The 22154-nt window shown below is 45.3% G+C and overlaps 1 protein-coding gene across 4 annotated transcripts in view; it reads right to left on the minus strand.

Moving 5' to 3' along the window:
* Positions 1-22154, minus strand: part of Tmtc4 (transmembrane O-mannosyltransferase targeting cadherins 4) — a 57760-nt gene that overhangs the window by 10561 nt on the left and 25045 nt on the right. For 3 of the 4 annotated variants that reach the window (XM_071611624.1, XM_027938937.3, XM_071611626.1), the window contains exons 6-14: positions 18424-18524; positions 13631-13723; positions 13240-13404; positions 11846-12048; positions 10404-10575; positions 10191-10322; positions 3096-3175; positions 2814-2921; positions 2574-2715 (exon numbers count right to left, since the gene is read on the minus strand). In XM_071611624.1, coding sequence (XP_071467725.1) covers positions 2574-2715; positions 2814-2921; positions 3096-3175; positions 10191-10322; positions 10404-10575; positions 11846-12048; positions 13240-13404; positions 13631-13723; positions 18424-18524 — 1196 coding nt within the window. The remainder of the gene's footprint in view (positions 1-2573; positions 2716-2813; positions 2922-3095; positions 3176-10190; positions 10323-10403; positions 10576-11845; positions 12049-13239; positions 13405-13630; positions 13724-18423; positions 18525-22154) is intronic. The other variant, XM_071611625.1, reaches the window with a different exon arrangement.

The raw sequence follows: 22154 nt of genomic DNA on the forward strand, positions 1-22154 counted from the left end.
GCTGTGGTGCAGAACTGTAAAGCCGGAGGATGCGGCAGACACACAGGGCATACTAGAGGGTACAGGCTGATGCCCTCACCTTATAAGCAGGGACTTGAAAGAAGAGCTACTCTCAGTGGAGGGGAAAAGGAATAAGAGAACTCAGAGGGACAACGAGTCTAATGTGGTGCTCAAGCACTAGTCTAGCAGACACAGGAAGGAGAGGTAACATGTATATTCAGGCACCCCATGTGCTCCCTCCTGCACCCACCCTGTTCTCACTTGGTTAACTTCGTGAGGATTTGATCCTGCCTTGTATGCTATTGAGTTTCTGGTTTCTATTCACATCATTATAACATCTTACTGATCACCCCCGCCCACAACAGTTAATCACTATAACACTTTTGGTTCTCTTCCAGTCTTCCAGTTTCAGCATCAAAATGTGTAACTAGATCATAAAGCACAGAATTTTGAAATGTTGAAAAACAAAACAAAACAAAATGTATGCCCAGTGGCTCCACAGAAAGCTGATGAGGACAGTGGGAATACTGTGCTGTCCATCTTCCCTATCCTACCCCTGGCTGTTCTGTTGGGTTAGTCACATTATTGCCATCCTTCTGACTGTGCTCAGGGGAAAAAAAACTTCTCTTTTCCTAACCAGAGTAAGCACGGAGATGGTATCCTCCTAGGGCACCTCCTAACTAAAACACTTTTTGAACAAAACCAAGTAAGCCATTTCACTTAAAAATTTATAACATAAACATTATTAACTCACTTAAAGTAAATTACGTAGGATAGCAAGGTTGGTCTTTACCATTCCTGCCATCTTGATTCCTCCATTCATAAAAACTGTATTCACATATCTCACAGAATCATGGCCACCCGGGCCAGAAACAAACATGTTAAGACCAGAATCATTTGCAACATGGTAAAAATGGAAGACTGGTTTTCCAATAAATTAAAAGCAGCTAACATTTTCTGAGTTGCTCTTTCCAAACAGCCCTTTTGCTTTGACATGATCTTCAGGTCAAAGCTTGAATACAGCTGCTTCCCAGATGCAGGGCCAGTGACATGACACTGGAATCACCTGGGATGGGGGTTACTGTTATTTTTTGAATATCAATTCTCTATAGAGATTGATTCCCAAATCTGAAATGGAGTGGATATACAAGCAGTAGGGAACTATTGTTTTTATAACACAAGGATTCCAGAAAACAAAGAAGCTTCAGTCGTTTAAAATGAGGATTAACAGGCACTTCATTAGGACACTGGCATGCTATTCTACCTGTGAGGTTAAACTGGGTAAAATGTGGAAAATTAGAAATAAACTTCTTTTAAAAGCCATATCACTGTGCATATATTCCAGCTTGGCTCAACTGAATCAAAAGTTTCTTCCATAACAATTTTTCCTAATATATCTAAATACATTAGAAAAATATATTTAGTTTCTTGAAACCAAATTAAAGAGTTGATTGAGCAGAGAATGTAATAATTCCCATTTAAATAATTTTTCTATTTCTGTGCCCCATTTTGTCAAGAAAATCAAGAGCAATCAGATCTTCGTATGCAGTCTGTCAACAACCACTTGCGGAACACATTATTTTCTATTTCCATCAAGTAATGCTGAAGCCCTTTTGAGCAAGTGCCCTGACTTCCCAAGCTGTCTCTTGGGGAAAATACCCCCTACAGATGAAGAGATCTGTTCCCTTGAGGAAGGAGGAGAAGGAAACTCAGAAACCACACTCCACCTTTGTTTTTAAATCCATTTCTATTCAGTTTGTGTTTTAGAGAGAGAGAGAGAGCGAGAGAGCGAGAGAGGTGTGTTTATCAGGAAGTTATCCCTTTGGAAAGGATCTAAGAAGTTTTAATCTATTCTTAGTTTCACCTATTGCCTTGCTGATCTTATAGACTTGGCTTAAGTTGGACTTTTTGCTCATTAGAGCTTCAACACTGAACATAAGGAAATCAAACAGCTTCCGTCAAAGGAGATAAATGAATGTGGAAGCACCTTATAAAATGTCAAGTGCTGGATAGGCCTTATGACTGTCACTTGATTTTAATTAAGGGGAACCCAGTCTTTCCTCCTGTAGGCCTGTGCTGGGAGCCATTAGCCAAGTAGGTATGACAATTTCCTTGCCAGCGTACCCCATGTTGCAGTGACATTGAATGTAGGTGACCTTGCTCAAGGACCAAGGCAGATTAGGGTGTTCCCGGTTTAAGATAATCGTGTTTAGGGCGTTCCCAGTTTAGGTTCCAGGTTTAAGGTTTAAGATTATTCCTGCTGGGAATAGGGCGTATCCTGCTGCCTGAGTTCCCCTTGAGTTCTCACGGGATTCAGACAGTATATTTTGGAGATAGAAGCCCAGTGGATTTGGATTTGGGCAGAGAACGTGGATTTGGGCAGAGAACGTGGATTTGGGCAGAGAAGGTGGATTTCGCCAGAACGTGATTGTAGACGGCTGGTGTGAGTTTGGGAATAAAGAGTTGCTGTTTGAATCTACAAGCTGTGTGGTGGCTCGTGATTGTGTGCCCAGCCAGACTGCGGCATTTGTGCCCAGCCAGACTGTGGCAGGCCTGGGACGGCCTGGTCTTACCAGACGCCCGAGGTTGTAGTAGCAGTCTGGGTATTTCCTTCTGTATTTAATTGCTGTCCGGTAACTCTGCTCTGCTGCCTCGAACCGTTTCAGGCTGTTTTGCACTATGCCCAAATTCATCCACGCAGCAGCAAAGTCTGGCCTGAAGAGCATTTTCAATAAGAAAACAGAAAGGCTCAGATGTCAGAGCAAAGGAGCTTGTTTCTTTGTCCCTGGCATAATTATAAAGGCAATGCTTACTGTATTTGAACAGCCAAAGACAGCAGCTCTTCGGCTTCCTGTAGCTCATTCCTTTCTTTTAAGATATTTCCAAGATTATTCATGGCGTGAACATACTTGGGATTTAACCTGAAAGTTGAGAGAGAAACCAAGCTATTACTTGTTGGGTACTTTCCACTACACTCTCAGGAATCAGTGAAGACCTTTCAAGGTTGGGGTCGTTGAGGGGATGGGTTTAGGACCCCAGCAAGTGAGATCAAAACCCGCACACCCGTGGTATTTCTGGAAGACTCGGTCGCATACCTCACTGCTTCCCGGTAGTATCTGATGGCCGCCGTTTGGTTGCCTTTGTCAGCCAGGTTTTTGCCAATGTTGTAGTGAACCTGCAAATACAGAGAACGATGTGGCCATCAGAGCCAGGACTCTAACCACATCTTCTAACTGAACACAGAGGGAGAGGGACTGAAGAGAACACCCTTCAGGATATTTGCTAAAACCTTACAGGGGGCAGGTTAACTCCCCACACTAAGACTAGAAGGGAGGTAATACGCACACTGATCACTAAAGTGTGACGGAAGGAAAATAGCTATTTCTCAGAGAAAACAAAATCATGAAGTGAGGCTGTTTTTATTCCTAATTCTTAAAGCCCCCTTCTACCCCCCACACCCCATTACCATTGAGATAACTGTCAGTCACATTTGGACGTGACGGCAAGAAACTGTGACTCTGTCTGCGCATTTTACCCAGATGCAGCCCCTTCCTGTACGATGTCTTTCTCTGGTGGCACTTCGAGCATTTGGCTTTGTGTCTGTTATGGGAGAAACATTTTATGTGCCCTGTACATCCCTATGTTGAGATCCTAACTCCTGACAGGACAGTGTGAAGACGTAGGAACTTGCACAGTGATTAGGTCATGAGGGGCACCCTCGTGCCCTTCTTCTGCTAGGTGAGGACACAGTGAGAAGACACAGCTGTCTCTGAACCCACTGTCCAGGCCCTCACTGGACACTGCATCTGCTGGTGGCTTCATCCCGGACTGCTCGGCCTCCCGAACTGTCAGAGGTAAATGTCTGGGATCTGAGCCACTCAGGCTCAGAATCCCACAGTATTCTGCCGCAGCAGTCTGAACCAAGACAAGACCTAATGAAACCCACCCTCCTGCATCCTTCAGGCAATGGTAGATGGTGACTGGGAAAGGCTCTGTGCCAGCAGCTGGGGACAGCACAGGGAGCAAAGGCTGAGAAAGTCCCTGCCTCACAGTGCACCTGACTAACAATCAAACTACCACGTGAGTAAACAGCCCTGCAAAGGGCTCCAGGGCTGGGAGGGAGCCAGCAGAGCTTGAGCAGGGGCTCAGTCTCGTGGGCATGCAGAGGGCAGGGGCACAGGCTGGCCAGCCCCGGCAGAGTAGCCCTGTACAGGGCAGCTCAGGCAAGGGCAGGTTTGGCTGGGTCATTGCCCTGAGAGCAAGAGGGCCAGAGCAGGGTGTGCAAACCTGTGAGCACCCTCAGGCTTTTGTATCAAAGCATCAGCAACTGGGGCACACGAGGCAGCACTTTCTCTCTCACCAATCTCGAGGCTGAGATTAAGGTGCTGGCGGGGCTGGCTCCTTCCACAGGTTCTGAGGCACGAGCAGCTACCCGCCTCTCTTCTGGTGTTTGCTGGTGACCTTGGCTTGCAGCTGCCTCTCTGCCACTGTCCTCACTGGGCCTTCTTTGGTCATAAGGACACCAAGCACATTGGATTCAGGGACTACCTTACCCCAGTGTGGCCTCTCTTAGTCCCTCTTCTGTTGGTGTAACAGAATACCACAGACTGGGTAATTCCCAATGAACATAAGTTTAGTTGGCTCACAGTTCTGGAGCCTGGGGAGTCTCGGGCCCAGGGCTATACCTGGTGAGGGGCTTCTTGCTGCATCTTGACATGGCGGGGGGTATCACGTGGCAAGAGCAGGCGCCAGAGCTCAGTTCTCTCTCCTTACAAAACCACTAATGCCATCCTGGGGTCCCACTGTCCTGACTTCATCTATCTCTAACTACCTCACGAAGGCCCATCTCCAAACACCTTCAACACATGAAGGTGGAGATAGAGGTTCTAACACGTGAACGAGTGGGGACATTCAAACCAGAGAAACCTCATCTTGACTTACATCTTAATTACATCTGCCTCATCCCCCTTCCCAAATAAGGTCACGGTCGCAGACGTCAGGATTGGACCTGCCAGGGACAGTATACTAAGACTTGTGGTCCTATGAAATAGGACACACTGCAGGAGATACCCAAGGGGGAAAGCAGCAGACAGCAAGGGTCCAGGCAGAGGCTGGGGCCATGGTCCTGGGGATAGAGGACAGCAGACTGAATTAGATGGTATAGAGTGGTGAGGAATTTGAGGAACACTGAAGAAGCAAAAGGCACAGAATTGGTGATGGGTTGGTAGGAATGTAAAAAGTGTGCCAAAATGAACACCAGGTTTTCAGTGCAGTGCACGTGATGGTGCTCAACGAGGAAGGTCGGGTGAGCTGTCTTATTTGGGGTGCAGACTGGGCTGACTGTGAAGTCTGAGTGAAGAGGCCCAGTGGCCACCCAAGCTCAGGAGAGAGACAAGCCAGAGATGCCAACATGGCGGCCAGGGAGGAGGCACAGGTGGTAAGAGAAGACCCAGCTGGGTGTGACCACCCAGAGAGCCAGGCAGTGAAGGAGAAGCTCCAAGAAGACCTCCCCACTCCACATCTCACACACTAAAGGGGAAGAAACCAATAGGGTTGAGGGGATGAAAGTGTTTTAGAACTAGACAGAACTTGAGGCTACAGTGCCCTGGAGACCCTGAATGCCCCTGAGTTGTTCACTTTAAATGGCTAAATTTTAGAATTATTTAATAACGACCATTTTATTCTAAGATGGTTTAATTTTTTTAATTGAGATAGAATACACATAACATACAATCTCAGCCATTTTTAAGGGTGTGGTTCAGGGGCACTAAGTACGTTCCGACTCTTGTGTATCCACTGCCACCATCCGCCTCCAGATCTCTTTCCATCCTGCAACTCTAAACCTCTGCCTCCGATAAACCACAGCTCCCCTTCTCTCCTCCCCGTGTCCCTTGCAGCCACCATTCCCTTGGTCTCTATGATCAGAGGTACATATTGGTGATGGAAAGCTCCTTTTGGAACCACATAACATAAATTCTAGTAGCAATTTCAGAAAGACAGACTACAGATATCCATTCAGTTATGAATGTTCAGGGTGACTGGTAATGACACTTCTATCAAGCACCTGGCACATGCTAAGAACCACCCAGATGCAGGTGTGACATTTGGTGCATGCCTGAGTGGTCTCTTCTCTCTCCAAGCCGACACACTGCTTTGGCATTGCTGAACATCCCATCTGACTGTGATGTTGGATTTGCACTGGGTTCCTAAGCCTGTGTTTCTTTTTGTCTATGTGACACCTGATTATCAGGTGACCATGGGCTGACTGCTCCAGGCAACTTCGCCATCCCTTCATTCACACCATCTGCTTTTCTTCTTGGAGTATAATGTGCCTCAAAATAGGCACTAGTGACTTTAAAAAGGTAATTAAAGGGTCTTTAAAAAGGTCATTAAAGTAAGATGAGGGTATGTGGGTGGCCTCAATCCTGACTGGTGTCCTTACAAGAAGAGGTAACTTGGACACACAGACACCAGGTGTGCACAAAGGAAAGACCATGGGGGAGACACAGGGAGAAGGCAGCCATCTCCCCCCACGGAGAGAGGCCTTAGGGGAAACCCACCCTGCGCAGACCTTGATCTTGGACTTCCAGTCTCCAGAACTGTGAGAAAATAAAGTTCTGTGATTAAGCCACCCAGGCTGTTATGGCCGTTGGAGCAAAGCTATGAACCTTGAAATACAGCAACAGTTTAAGCCTACTCCAGCTGCACCACATCGGAACACAGCTTTGAACCACCTCTGAAGGCAGAATCACACCCTGCATGGCCAGTCTTACCCTACAGCTATGGCACTTTTTCAAGTGTATCCGTGGAAGGGGAAGAAGAGTGCAACACTCTATAGGCACACATGCAACAGGCTTTACAGTAGCTACACTTGTGTTTACCTAATCTGATAAAAGGATCACAAGCAGAGAAATCGCAGGTAATATAAATGTGCACGCCTGTGCACCACATAGAATAATTTAGCTTCCTGGACCAAAGTATTGTCCATTCACAGGTATTTTCATCCTTAAATAATAGTCTGGAGGTGGTTCAGTTAATGTTATTGCCAGAGCATGCATTGGGAGACGTGTGACGTAAATAGCTTGATTTTGCATCTCCCCAGACCCCAGCCTGGAAGGGTGCCTTCACCTTCCGTCCCATGCACAAAAGAACCCAAGGCCAGAAAATGCAACCTGTAAGGGATGTCCTCGGGGCCCCAGAATACCAATTCAGCTTCTACTCCGAATTCAACATGACTCCCGCCTCTTCCACCCCCATGCTCCTGCTGCTTTCCTTTGTTCCAGGAAAATTCTATTTTCTCCATAAAAAGCTCAGACAAAGAGTTCAACTGCCCTCTGCAGTATGGACAGTGTTCTGTTAGATGCTCCGAATGCCAGACCGGAAGACCAAGGGAGAGGAAGGGGCCCTCTGGAAAACCAGACTGCAGTTATTTAAGTGGAATGACTTGAAGCAGATTCAGCCCTAGAAGGAGGTCCCTAAATCAAGGCCTGGTGAACGGCTTTACCCTGTGGATTATATGGAGGAGATTCTGTGACTAGAAAATAGCTGCCTAGATTACAAAACAAAACAAAGCACAAACCTGACAACCAGGGTCTTGAAACTGCTTAGAGAATGGGGGTGATTTTTGTTTCCATGGTATATGAAAGACTTTAAAACAAAACAACAACAACAAAAAAAACCCCAAACCTGTTCATTCAACTTTGTGCTTCAGAGTCTGAGGCAGTGACCAGCACAGAAGCCAGATAAAAACCACCATCACAACTGAATGATGTAAATGCAAAGTAAAAGCATCATGAATGAAAGGTGCTTTTAATACCAGTACTAAATCAGTTTATTTGAAAAATTCTGCCAACACTGGATATTAAATTTAAAATGTTTTAAACTAAAAACACTATAAGGGTTCCTGGATCATTCCTTCAGGAGATCCATCATGTGGGGCTATGATCCTGCTCACTGTTAAAAGAATGTGGAATTGTATTGCAGAGTTGATACCAAGTGCAACATATGTTTAAGCCTTAAAAACCAAGTGACTGCAAATAAATTAGACATTTGCAATCTCATCCACAGCAGGCTCAGTGAATTCAATTTCCATTTAGCCCAATGCAATAACTAATTTTAAGTGCCTACCATATACAAGGCACGGTGGGTATTTAAATGCAGGCTGGGCACCAGCACCTGTGTTGACATTGCTATCTTTTAAAAAAGATGAGTTTTAGTTGGTAAATCTGGGTGTAAACTAGATCCAGGGCCAGCTGCAGACTTAATATTCAGTGAACACCAGGCAAAGAGCAGTGTGGAGGACTCATTCTGTACCATGGCCTGAAGGGAAGCAGTGAGATCTCTTCCCTGGAACTTACTCAGCTTTTGTCCAAGAAAGGAAGACAACAGTACCACGCTGTGATTTATAGTAGAAAGTTTAAAAACAAAACAAAAAACCTCTATCTTGCTCACATTGAAAGGTATAATTGAAAAGTTCTTAGAAAACAGTTACTCCCAGTGGGTCTGTTTTGAAGATGAGACCTTTTGTGCATACCTTAAGTTATAAAGAGAAACACAAGCGCTCACACTGGCACACCCCTCTAACTGTGTACCTGCCCTGTTTTCTAGCCTGTTACATATGAAACCATCCATGCCATGGGCTGACTCTCAGGCCCAGTCGTCATATGTCCCACCCCCTCATTTACTAGTTACCTGATATCTAGCCACCCAAATAAATAACGCAAATGTCAGTTTACCCTTTCTATGCCTCAGTTTCTCCCACTTGGAAAAATAAAGAACCTTAGCAGGAGGATAATGGAGATTAATTATATAGCCTCTATAAAGGGACCTGAGCTCCTTTGGTACAGAACTACACAAATAAAAAGGGGTAATTACTGCTATTCACATAGAAAAGTAAAAATAAAGCAAACCTATTCACATTTATTAAACTAAATCACAGGCAATTTATTTTTAGTAGCATGAAATAAGTTGATCAGTCAGCAAATAAAATTAAAGATAAAAACTCCAAGTAATTCACTCTTTTATCTAAGTCTCCAACTGTAAAACACGAACAAGATGTTTTAAATCCAAGAACAGGACAGATGAGGAGTCAGCACCTTTTATCTGCTATCTTTCACTGCAGGTCACAATAAGAAGCAACTCTGCATTTTATGCACATAAATTTGCCTGAAATCATTGCTTTCCCATACATATAGAATGTGAAAAAGAGAGAGAATTCCAGAGAGCTCCCCCCATCCAGTAGGACGGCATGGGAGCATCCAGGCACCTCCAATTTGGAGGACCTAAGAGAAAAGGTATCATTACTTAATGATAATAATCTATACTAACAGAAAGTCTTCTAACCTAATGCCCTAGAACCTTCCTGCCATTTAATGGGAAGCCCAAACTCAAAAGAATCCATGCAAGCTGACACTTCTTGGCACTTACTCTGTGCTGGCCACCGACTGAGGTACCTTCGTTCGCTTGGGCCTCAGAACAAGGCCAGCATGCGGGATCATCCCCTTCTTAGAGAGAAGGGCACTGAAAGTTCAAAAACAGCCTTCCTGCCCAAAGAGGCACAGCCAGCTGTGTGTAAAGCTCAGATTCATAAAAAACTTAAGTAAAATGTATTCTTGCCTGCTTCAACACAAACACCGCCAACGTTGTAGTCTATACGTTTTTGTTTACTTAACCTGACAAAAGCAATCCGATGCTGAGAACCTGAAGGTGACATAAATATGTATTTTGTGAAATACACAGCATAATTTAAACGTCCTACACCAAATGATGCCCAATTGTAGGTATTACCACCTCTGAATTGCAGCTTGGAGGAGCCAGCTCTTACTAAAGCCAGAGTCTGGGTTCTGAAGTGGGCCTTGCCCAACTCCCACCCGGAGATGTGATGTCCCCTTTCCGGCCCTTCAGAGAGTGATCACAACAACTGGAAGATGCACAGGACTCCCTTTAAGTAATCTGCTTCATTGATATTGTCTGGTTTTAATAACGTCTTTTGAAGTATTTTAGCTAAGTGGGATTTTTATGAATCTTATCAAAATCATTAAGAAATACAGTAAAGAAAAAAAACCATGTATTTGGTTATCATGGTGTTATGCAAAATACTGTCCAACATTAAGTGTCCTTCTGACTTAGCTGGAGGATTCAAAATATTTCCTAGTAAAATCTTTTTAAAAGAAAGGTGGCAGCCAAGGTACCTTAGCATTGAGGGGGCACACGGACAGGGCACTTCTAAAAAGCTGGTCTTCACTCCGCCACTCCCCACTGCGAATCATGCATCTCAGGATGTTGATGAACAAAATCCCCAGCACAAAGGCAGCGATGAGCTTCTTAAGAACAGAGAGAAGCAACGTCACTAGTGAGCAGCTGCAGCTGTTTTGGTCATACATGGCGCCACTCTGGGCTGGTACCTTTTTTTTTGTATGTCTGCTCAGGGCTCCAAATCCAAAGGTCAGCAGCATGCAGTAGCCAGCGCTGGGGAGGTAGAGGACCCGCTCGGCCACCACGAAGCCCACTCGGAAGAACAGGTTGCTTGCAGGAAGAAAGGGGATCACAAGAAATCCCAGGCCCAGTGTAAGGATTCTGGAAGATTAAAAGTATTTAAATAGATGGTTCTTTTTGGATTTGTCAAGAAAAACATCCTATCAACATTAATGATAAAGACCTTTCTTTTTTTTTTTTTTCATGTCATCAACTTAAAATGGTACCATTGCCAGCAGAAAAATGTCACCAGGAGAGGATTTAGCTGGCAGTACGGGATTACCGAGGCACTTAACATAGGCACGAGAGCAAAACTTAGAAGTCACACAAGTCATATTAATAAAGTTAGAATGATCACGTTTATGAGCTCTGATTAATTCACCTGTTCCTAACTATGCCTCCAGCCATTTAGGTATTAAATAGTTCAATGTAGTTTCATGGAAAACAAACTCCCTGCTATACTTAACAGTAATAATAATAGTGAAGTAGGATGAATGTCATAAATCTGAAACAAACTAATATCATGTGTGATTGGTACACACCACCAAACAGAGAGCTGAGCACTGGAACACTTCTAAGACAGATGGATCCTTCCTAACATCCCATACGATACAGGAGGAGGAATGAAGAAGCAAGGTCAAATTTGGTGGCTCCTTCTTGGAGCCAGTGCCTATGGTATGTTTTTAAAAAATCGTGTTTCATATGTACATGTGAAATGACTGAGACCAAATTTCATTGCTCTTTAGAATCATCAACCACTTTAAAACACAGATGAATGTGAAACTTGATTTATCTTGAGAAATTACTAATTCTATAAACACCATGCTTAATAGAAATCATCTTAAACAGTTTTCATTTCCATGAAACACATTTGTTTTTCTCAATAACCTTTAAAAAAATTTTTTTTTTTCTGCCAAGAAAGAATGGTCTCTTTGGGGCAGGAGCTTATTTTGTACCGGACAACAACAGAAGGAATCACCACAGCATTCACTTGGTTTTCTTTCTTTCTTTTTTTTTTTTTGAAGGAGAACTGTGAAATAATGGGCACAACACACATCAATTACACTCTCTGTTCTGACCATAAATTACTCTTTACCACCTACAGCGAAAAGGATCTCCAAGTGCTATTTCACGGGGGAAGGGGCGGGGGAGACAGAGCAGTCATCTGTACCCCCCCTTGACTTCCCTCCCACTAGTTGAAGCCAGCCCTGTGCTCTAGGCGGATGGGACTCATCCTTGCCATTAATATGCATTTGAAACAAATGTCCTTAGACATCATGTCCACAAAATTGTTAAGATGATCAGTGCTGGATTTAGCAAAATGCTTCAGCCGTGACCCAGGGTGGAAGTTAAAATTCAGGGCTGCTCTTACCTTCTCTTGCCGCTGTCTTCGGAGCACAGGGCTTGGCATATTAGGCCAATTAGGCAGAGCCAAAGTGCTGCTAGAGCAATTACCCTCCAGTCACCAACGGACTTAATGAGGGGGATGCAGCCCATTGACCAATCAAAACAGAGCCACCAGGGACACAGCAGCAGCCAAGCATTCAATGAATAGTAGTAATTATAGTTTATGGCCTGTCAGTCAAAAGGAAAACAAACACTTATTTGACACTGAACTTGAAAGAACATGTATACATATATATATATCTCCTAACTTCACTTTTGAGGCACTCAGAGGCATCTGTTCAAGGACAGCAGATGCATAAAAATAAAATGTTGCCAGTGTGTATTTTGTACATGGTGCTGAAGTCTGTAATTTTTAAAACACATATGGATTTTAAACATAAACAGACTGCCAAGCCACCAGACCAAGCAATACATTTGCTATATTTCCGGTCAAGTCATGAGCCATTTATTTTGTCATGCCTAAAGTCATCTGTGACCCAGGAAACCTGAGCCCTAGGAGTCATCAATGTGCCCACCAACCTAAGAATAAGGTTCTGGGGTTGTCCTCTTGTTTTCTGTCTCTATGAAGCACATAGCTAAGAATCTGTGGCTTGATACTCTTGCCTTTAGGCTAAAAAAGAGTCTTGACAACATTAAGACTTTTCAGAGAGCACACAATATTGTTACATTTTGTCTTAACCTAGACAAGTTAATGTCACTTATAATATAAGTGACAGGGTCTGGGGGCAATTTTATAAGACTGGCAAGGAACCTGATATTAGAATGGACCTTTGTATCCACAGATTCACCATGGATTGAAAATATTTAGGAAAAAATATTCTAGAAAATTTCAACAAGCAAAACTTGAATTTGCTACCCATTGAGTACTTTGCTGAATCCATGTGAATGAAGTGATGTGTAGGCACTGTATGAGGTATTAAACATAGTCTAGAGAGGATTTAAAAAATACAGGAGGATATGCACAGGTTATACACAAACATTCTACCATTTTATATGAGGGACTACAGCATCCATGAATTCTGGTTTCCATGGAGGGTCCTGGAACTAATCCCCATGGATACCAAGAGATGCTTGTACAAGGAGCTTCCACACATCTTCTCTGATAAAAAGTTGGTTTCATCTTAGAATATCCTCAGCGACAGCAAGCAGACTTGGAGGTGTCTATCTGTTAGGGATTTTGTGAGTGTGGTGGGGTAGAGGTGTCCATCTGTTAGGGATTTTATGAGTGTGGTGGGGTAGAGGTGTCTATCTGTTAGGGATTTTGTGAGTGTGGTGGGGTAGAGGTGAGGATGGATGAAGGATCTGGAAATCTGATGGGGAAAGAAAATAGTGCAAAAGGGGAGCAGACTGGGTACTCACCCTAACCAACATGCTGTCAGCAAAGGAGGCTGGGTTGTCGACCTCAGTAAATGCCGGCGGGCCAGTACCCATGATTCTCCAGCGCACGTACAGCACCCCAGCCCCTCCAGAGGTTAGGAGGGTCATTCGGAAGAGGAGGCCCCCACTCCTGAGCAGGCCGATATTCTGAAAGAATACCACAAAGCACCTGTTGTCACAGATTTTCAAACAGAAGTGTGACCAAGCCAGGTTCCAATGTGCAGCAATTCTGCTTCAATTACTTTGACACTGCATTAAGGGCTGGCTAGTCTAGAATTCAGAATCACAAGAAATACTTAGAAGATGGCATTTTAAAATCAGCTGGCGCTTGACATTTTCCATGTCTGGGCTCGAGGCAAAAGTATGTACTCACCTCCAATGACTTGTCCCTACGTACTATCTTCTGGATGACTTCCACAACGTTGAATTTGCCTATCACCAAGATGTCGAACACGGCATTCAAGCCCTAGGACGCAAAGCCACACCATCAGTAGTGGGACAGCCTGGCTCTCATTGGGTAGCAATTACACATCACAATTTTATTACTGAATCAGGCCAAGGAATGCAAAAGTTCAGATCATCCCAGAACTCTTCAGTGCTAAAAAAGAACCATCAATGCTTGTATGGCACTTGTTCATGGTAAAGCATTATACCACATTTATTATCCAGCAATGACTTCATGGCCTACACTTAGGAGTATTTATAAGATTCAGAGTAGCTAGAAATTTGGGGCTCCCACAGGCCATCCCTGATTCTCCCTTTTCTTCATAACCATAAAACAGTCCTTTAGTTCATTCAGCAGAGTGGTTAGTTGCCTGGGGTAATTACGCTGAAGTGGAAGGCAGTAATCAACAGTCCCAACCCAGCCATGTAAGCCAGCCTCAAGTGCTGGCTCATCTGGGCATGGTGAGTAGGTGCAGGTGCACATCAGAAGCCTTGGATCTCTTAGGTAGTCTCAATTGCCCACTAGCATCCCCTTCTTCTGTTACATAGCTAGACTACAACTTCCTATAGTTAGGTAAGCTCATGTGGCTGAGTTCGGCCGACGGGGCATGGGTAGAAATGATATGTACGATTTGGGGGGTTTGGTTTGAAAGCTGGCCACTCTGTCAATTGGCTGGGATGGAGATGCCCAGGGCCACTTTGGAAATGCACCTGGATCATGGCAGGGCCTCCCGTCAGCCTGGGCCTGCTGTGCAGTCAGATACTTCCATCAATTGGGAGAACTGCCCATGACTGTTAGGTGAACAGCAAATACCTTCAATCCTGAGAGGCCCCTGGCAGCATGCTACTGTGGCTCCACCCATGCACAGTTTCCATTCACCCCACGATGGCTTCTTTCCTGCAGGTAAGGGCTACTTTGACAGCTACTAAGCCTATAGTTACAGGCTGAAGGAAAGATGAACCTTGGATTCTATTCTCCACCCTGAGATAAGACTTTCAGCAAATATCACTGCAGCAGACCATATCACCTAGCATATCCCTGACCCATCTGGAGAGGAGGGGTCTGAATAGAGCCAGAATATATGGTTAAAACTGTCCCCATGTGACTGGGGTCTTTTTAATATAGGGCTTTGTAGAAAAGAAGATCATAAATTGTCAGAAGTCAGTGGTAATTTGTGGTTTTCAGAGCAAGGATGACATCCCTATTTAACCTGCTCCCATAACTGTTGGTAGCCACTAATTATCCAATACACGGGCCAGTGCCGGGTTAAACATTTCAGAGAGTCCTGATTTTATTCACTCATGTGATATGTGATCATAGTGGGTCACAGGAGACCCTTTCTGCTTGGCTGTAAACCATTTTCTAGAAGGCAGAAGCTTCCTGTTTCGCTGCCGCCGTCTTCTCCAGCTGCTTGTTTTTCTGCCCCGAAGCTGAGGGATGGTCACCAAGGGGTAATCATGCGGTCACCAGGACTGCATCAAACACACAACCACACTCCCTCCTCCATCCCACTTGAAGGCAGCATCAAAATGTCCACATCTTATTTATGTAAATCCAGCCTAACCTTAGTGCTTCTGACATGCAAACGAGTATGGCAGCCGCCCTGAGGACTGATACACAGGGAATCTGATTCAGCAAGCATCTGGGGTGTTGGGATGCTCCGTCCTCACACCGCCCTTCAGATCAGAGCAAGGCTTTAGAGCCGTGGTTCTCAGAACAGCGATTCTGCCTCTTGTGGTGTCTGCCAATGTCCAGAGGCAATGAAGGTTGTCACAACTAAAGCAGTCCTCTTAGCATCTAATGGGTAGAGACAGGCCATAAGACAGCCCCCCACCAGAAAGAATTACCTGCTCTAAAATGTCAACAGTGCCAAGGCTGAGAAACATTTTACATAGAGTCAACTTTAAATAAGAGAGCTAGGCAGGAGATTCAATTATCTTTCTGTAGCAATTTTTTTTTCTTTGCTATTTCCTTGCTAGCTCACCTTAATTTTATAAGGAAAACCACTAATCTTTACCTTGACTCACGTGAACCCCTAAATAGCTTTGACTACTCTCTTCCAAGATATTCTTATGGTTGCTCAAATTCCACATTTTTACTTCCTATTTCTCCACCTCTGATCACATCCTACATTTCTAAAACTTCCCCTCATAATTTAAAGCCCCAAGTGGCTAAAATGGAGGAAAAGGAAAGTGGATTTGTGTCTCTCTCTTCCTGGGGCTTCAACCACAGCTTCTACTCAGATGAACCCTGACAGGGGTAACTCTATGCTTGGGGAACCCTCTTCTCCCCGCTGGGGAGCTCCTAGGGGGAGCCGAGACTAACGTAAGACACTCAGCACTTGCTGAACCACTGGCGCCTACGCGAGGTGGTCCTAGAATGACCTCTGTGCTCTTGCCCATGCAATGAAGGCTCGCTGAGAATCTGCTCTGTGCATGCAGGTTTATCCCTAGGAATCCCAGAACAGACCTAGTCTCTGCCCTCATGGGACTAAAGTCTAGTGGAAGAGGCAGACAATAAAGGAACACGTGGACGACAGCACTATAGAGAACCTGCCACCATCACCAAGGTGGCAAACAAGTCGCTGGTGACACTACAGTGGGGACTGAGCCAGAAGAGACCTGGGACAGAGCTGATGGGATGGGTCACTGACACTGTCAGTGTGACTTGAGGACAGAAGGAGCAGGCGCAGGGAGGGCCAGGCAGAAGGAACATCCCTACAGAGGCCTGGGGCAGAAACAGCTTGTCGGGTTTGGTGCTGAGGAGAGGCTGGCAGCTGGCGGCTTGCAGGCAAGTGGAGCCCAAGTTCCCTGTGACACACAGGGGGAAGCTGTGGGCGGGGCTTCAAGTGGCAACTGGAGTGCCACTGAAGTTGTGAAGCGATCGCTTGGCTGCCTGTGCGGAGGAAGGTGGGCCTCAATGAGGGGAGAACAGAACAGGGCTAGATGAACAAAGTGCTCCTGGGGGGACAGCATGCACGGTCACACCCCAGAACTTCAGCAAATGGGTCTGCTTGAGTTCATGGCTGAAGTCACAGCTAGCTGGCCCCAGGGTCTTATCACAACATAAGGGAGACACTATGAAAGATGCCTTGATGTGAGTTTTCCCAGACAACACAACACAGACGTCATACGGTCAGGTATGCATCCTGGTTTTTAGTTACAGGTCTTGGCACACTTGGGACAGGGATTTTAAAGTTACTCTTATTTGATGATTTTTAAAACTATTTTCACTTAAAAAACACCATTAAGGATGGCATTAGAGAAGATTATGCTAAGTGAAGTTAGCCAATCCCTAAAAAACAAATGCCGAATGTCTTCTTTGATATAAGGGGGGTGACTCAAAACAGAGCAGGGAGGAAGAGCATGAGAAGGAGATTACCATTAAACAGGGACGAGAGGTGGGAGGGAATTGGAGACAGAAGGGGAATTGCACAGAAGATGGAAGGAGACCCTCATTGTTATACAAAATTACATATAAGAGGATGTGAGAGGGAAGGGAAAAAAAAGAGAGAGAGAAATGAGTTCGGGTAGATGGGGTCGAGAGAGATGATGAGAGGGGAGGGGAGGGGGATAGGAAGGGGATAGGAAAGGCAGCAGAATACAACAGACACTAGTAAGGCAGTATGTATAAATGTGGATGTGTAACCAATGTGATCCTGCAGTCTGTACACGTGGAAAAATAAGAATTCATACCCCATTTGAATCAAATGTATGATATATGGTATGTCAAGATCAATGTAATGTTTTGAGCAACTAATAAATTTCTGATGTTTTCACACACACACACAACACCATTAAGTTCTTCCTGGGGTGATGAGCATGTTGCATATCTGGACAGAACAATGGTCTCATAAATGCATATCACTGTCCAAATTCAAGTCATACTTTACATCTGTGCCTTTTATGGCACAAAAGCTATATCAGTAAAATAATGACAATAAAAAAGTTTCACATCTGGATTTTACTTATATTTCCAAAACAACATGTACTCTAAAACATTTAAAATGAACCAAGATGATATGTTTACTCTATTACTGAGATTTCAAGGCTCAATAGTAAAAATACATGAGGAGGCACATCTGGGTTGAGAAAGCCCTCTGGGGATTAAGCCCCACCTGACACATCAGCATCATCACACACGCTCCTTTCCATACTAGACTAACTAACTAGTTTTCATTTTCCATCAAATTGTGAACATGGAACACTTGGATTCTAGTGTGGGTTGAAGTCTGACTCTCCGGTGGAGACTGGAGAAGAGACGAGGATGTGGGGTTCTGTGAGGGTTTCAGTGGCTGGCAGAACTATAATTTCCTCATTTCCAAATTACACACTGCCCTTTCAAAATCCAGGATTGAACACATTGCTGGTTTGTCAATGGTCAGTCCCTTGCTGTACCTAGGACTCTACTGATGCATGTGAGAGCGTCCTAGGAAACTCGAACCATTCTTTCCTCTTTCCTATGGAACCACTCAGAGGATGAATTGTGGTCCCATAAACTTCCTGTGCACCATTTCCCACCAGTTACTAGTGGTGGACAAGGGCACCAGTCAGTCTTCATCTGAATTACGACAGCATAAGCCAATGTCAAGAAAGGTCTATGCCCTTAGGCCAGCAATGGGATGCAGAAGTAGAGGAGGTCACAGAGACAGGGCTGGCCTGAGAGGTAGGATGGGAAGGATGTGAACAAAGGGCAGGCCCTGCCTGAGTCTGGGCTCTTACCAGCACAGTGATCCCTTGCTCTTTGCACAGCATGGCCACTGCTCCCAAGACGATGCTCAGCAACACCCAGAGGGTAGATGAGTGTGCTCTCTCCTTGTTACCTGTCAACCAAAGAAATGATACATGCAAAATTAATGCAACGTGCTCCACCTTGTTAGCACCAGAAACAAAAATTCCAAGCATGCACCTAAAATAGCTACAATTCGAAATCGGAGTTTGGTCTTCAGATCGCACGCCTCTGTGGATGTGTGTGCATTCCTGCATTCTGGCTGGACAATGTCCTCTGGATGGGACATATATCCCATCTCAAGGCTCTCCTGAGAGGGTGCCCAGTGCCTTTGGAAGGCATTGTAAGAAAGTCCTGGCCACAAAGACACTACAACTCAGAGTCTGTATGAGGCAATTTCCTTCTTCCCTACCTGCCAATCACCTTCTAGACCATTTTGATGAGTTGTGTTGAGAACTCCCACTGAGACTGCAAACAATCCATCTGGTTTCAAGATGGCCCCAGCAGTCATAATGGAGGAGCTAGGAAGGCCTGAGCACCTCTTAGACTGTCTACCAATCCCTGGACAGAAGGCTGGGTTCTCTGCACATAATATGGCTCAGACTGGGTCTGCTCTGTTCCCTGTGTGGATTGGCTCTGACCATTACCAAAGGGTGCATGGTTACTGACAAAGGGCTGGCACTGAATGTCCACCTGGGACAAGCCAGGCTGTGGGCCAGGCTAGGCTGCCAGCCTGCATGGGAGTGTGGCATCAACAGAAGTCAAATACTGCCAGACACGTGGGCCTGTGAGCAGCTCAGGACCAGGGGAGCTCAAGAACAACTGCAGGACCTGAGCTGCCTCAGGAGCAGGCAGGGTCTGGCCATCTACTGCTGTGGTCAGTGGTGCATACAGTCTGGGGAAGGAGCTGAACTGCTGGGAAGGGAGGCAGGTGATAGGTAGGACTCATCGCTGTCCTTCCTTTGAAGTCCCTGCTCCTCATCTCAACACATGAACGAATGGGAGCCCGCTTGGAGGATCCAATCATGAGCTTGTCAGGTGCCTTGGGCCAGTTCCACTTTAGAATTCCACTCCTACTATTTATTATAGGACATTGAGTGAGTTACTTATCCTTACAGTCATAATGCCCTCATCTATGAATCAGGGACATCAGGAATTATCTCAGGGTAGATGTGAGGCATCTTGTTTGCCTTTTCTTTCTTTTTTTCTTTTTTGGCCACGTTGGGGATTGAACCCAGGGTCTTCTGCATTTTTGGCAAGTGCTCTAGCACTAAGCCATCCCTCACCCCCTTTCAGGACAGATTTGAGAAGGGGAAAAACTATGACAGAATGCTTGGCCATTTGTGTTACATGCTGCAAAAGAGCAAAACATCTCTGGAAAATATGTAAGAAACTGGCTACATTAGTTTCTGAGAAGTTCTAAGAAGAAAAATTGGGATGAGAAGGGAGGAAGTCTGACTTTTCATTGTCTAACCTTTAGTACCTTTTAGATGTGCATATATTAAAAACCGTGTTTGTCACTTGGTACTCTGCCAGGGCCAAGGAAACATTCAGCACATGCTTCCTGCACATGAGTCAGCAAAACTCCCTCAGCTTAGAGGGAGGTGGAATTTCCAATGGGCTTCCACGCAACAGTCAAGGGGGTGGCTGGTGAGTCACCCTGTCGTGAAATGTGCCCTGCATGGTACACGATATAAAAGGCATGCGCTGGTTCTCATCAAACTGCTTGCTCAGGACATTGACAAGAAGCGCTTTTGTGTGTATGTGTGTGACATGCAGACCCTGAATGGAGGGATTAGTCTTGTGAATCCTAAGAACTAATCTGCAAAGCCCGCCCCCCCCCACCCTCATGGAAAGAAGGCTTGCATGTCCCAAGAGCAGGGGTGGCGTCTCTAGGGGCAGGAGGCACCCTTAACCTGGCACACTCCACATATGGGTAGAGACTTATGGCCAGATAACGCAGCCCATACCCAGCTGCACCACAGGGACTCTCAGCAAAATGTGAACAGAACTGATTCCTGATGGGACTGACACCTGCTGCTGCCTTCAGGCTAAACACCACCCTTTTGAAAGTGGCTTGCATTTGGCGTCCTAATGTGACCACCCGGCACCTCTCCAGTCTCCCCAGTCTCCCGGGGTCTGTACTGCATTCTGGGCACACCAGCCAACTCAACAAGCTCTCCCTTGGCTTTGCTTACCCAGTTCCCTTAGGCTAGAACACCCCTGGCAAAATTGCTACACATTTTATAAAGCTGTCAAATGTCACTTAAACTGCAAAACTGTGCCCCCCGCCCTCCCAGGCACTTCTCTTTCAAATTCACTTGGTTTATTGTGGCAAATGGTCCTACTGCATGCGTTATTGCCCCTGTGGGTAGGTTCCCCTAACTGACCTCCAGGATTAAGTTAGGATTAGTCACAGCCTCTAAACTGCCCTTATCACAATCTATCAGAGCTATCTTATCACCATCTATTCACAGCTTGCTATAAACACTTGACTTTCTGTCACCCCCACAGATGAGGGCTCCTCAGTGTCAACAGTACTGATGTGGGGCTGGCTGGGTCTTTGTTGTGGGGCTGTCATGCATTCTAGATGCTTAGCAGCATCCCCAGTTCTACTCATTAGACGCCAGTAGCACCCCTCACCCCACGAGTGTCACAGATACTGTCAAAGGACTTTGGTGGGTGGGGATCATTCCCAGGTGAGAACCACTATCCTAAACCAGTGCTATTCACAATGTGGGGTCCCAGGACCTGTGCCTGGATCTTGCTAGAAACACACACTCAGGTCCCACCCAGAATTCCTGCAGCAGAATTCTGAGGATGGCAACCAGCCATTGGCCCCTTTAAAGAGCTTCCAGAATGATTCTGAGGCTCCTTGAAGGTTGAGAGCATCATTCTTGGTAGCAAGCTTGTAAACAGCTGCAGCCCTGGCACCATGCCTGGCTTTCAGGAGAAACTGGAAATTTTACTGACCAAATCCGCAGCCCCTGACTGACTCTGAAAGGCAACACGTGTTCAGCGAATGAAGCAGAATTCTTTCCAAGATGCTTCCAGCAGGGGGCCACCCGGCCTTGACGTTTGCATGCGCGTGCAACCTCAGCAATGGAGAGGAACTTTTTATAACAGCCCATTTCATTTTTAAAACTTTGGGGTGTTAGAATGTTCTTCCTGATGCTGAGCCCAAGCCTGCCCTTCTAAATTCTGGGTCTTAGCTCCAAACTGTTCAGGTGGCACAGTGCCCAGAGATCAAGTTCTCTCCACTAAAAACTATTACATGTCAGCACATTTAGTTCCATCAAGCAAACTTAAGGATGGTTACTTGCAGAAATTAATCACATATGTGTACGTAATACCCAAGGATCACAATTCTAACCACAACAATAACTTTTAAAAAGCCTGTCATACTAAGCATGAGTCCAATTTGAGCATTTATGTCTACGAGAATTACTTATTTCATTTGGGTATTTGCTAGCACTCATTAACAAACAAGTGTTGGCAGATATCAAAGCTTTAAAAACCTTTTTGACCAAAATAACCCTAAAGCTAACACATCAATTAATTCCTTTCAGGAAATTATTTTGGGAAAATGAACCAGAGATTTGAGCATGGAGTCCAGGACTCAGCTGGCAAAAATCCAAAGTGATCACAGCTCACGATGTCCCATGCCAGAGCACAAAAGCCCAGGACTTCTGCCACACTGCAGAGACAGAGATGGCCTCGTCCA

Source organism: Marmota flaviventris, chromosome 4, assembly GCF_047511675.1.
Source record: "Marmota flaviventris isolate mMarFla1 chromosome 4, mMarFla1.hap1, whole genome shotgun sequence".
In the NCBI taxonomy this organism is placed as follows: Eukaryota; Metazoa; Chordata; class Mammalia; order Rodentia; family Sciuridae; genus Marmota; species Marmota flaviventris.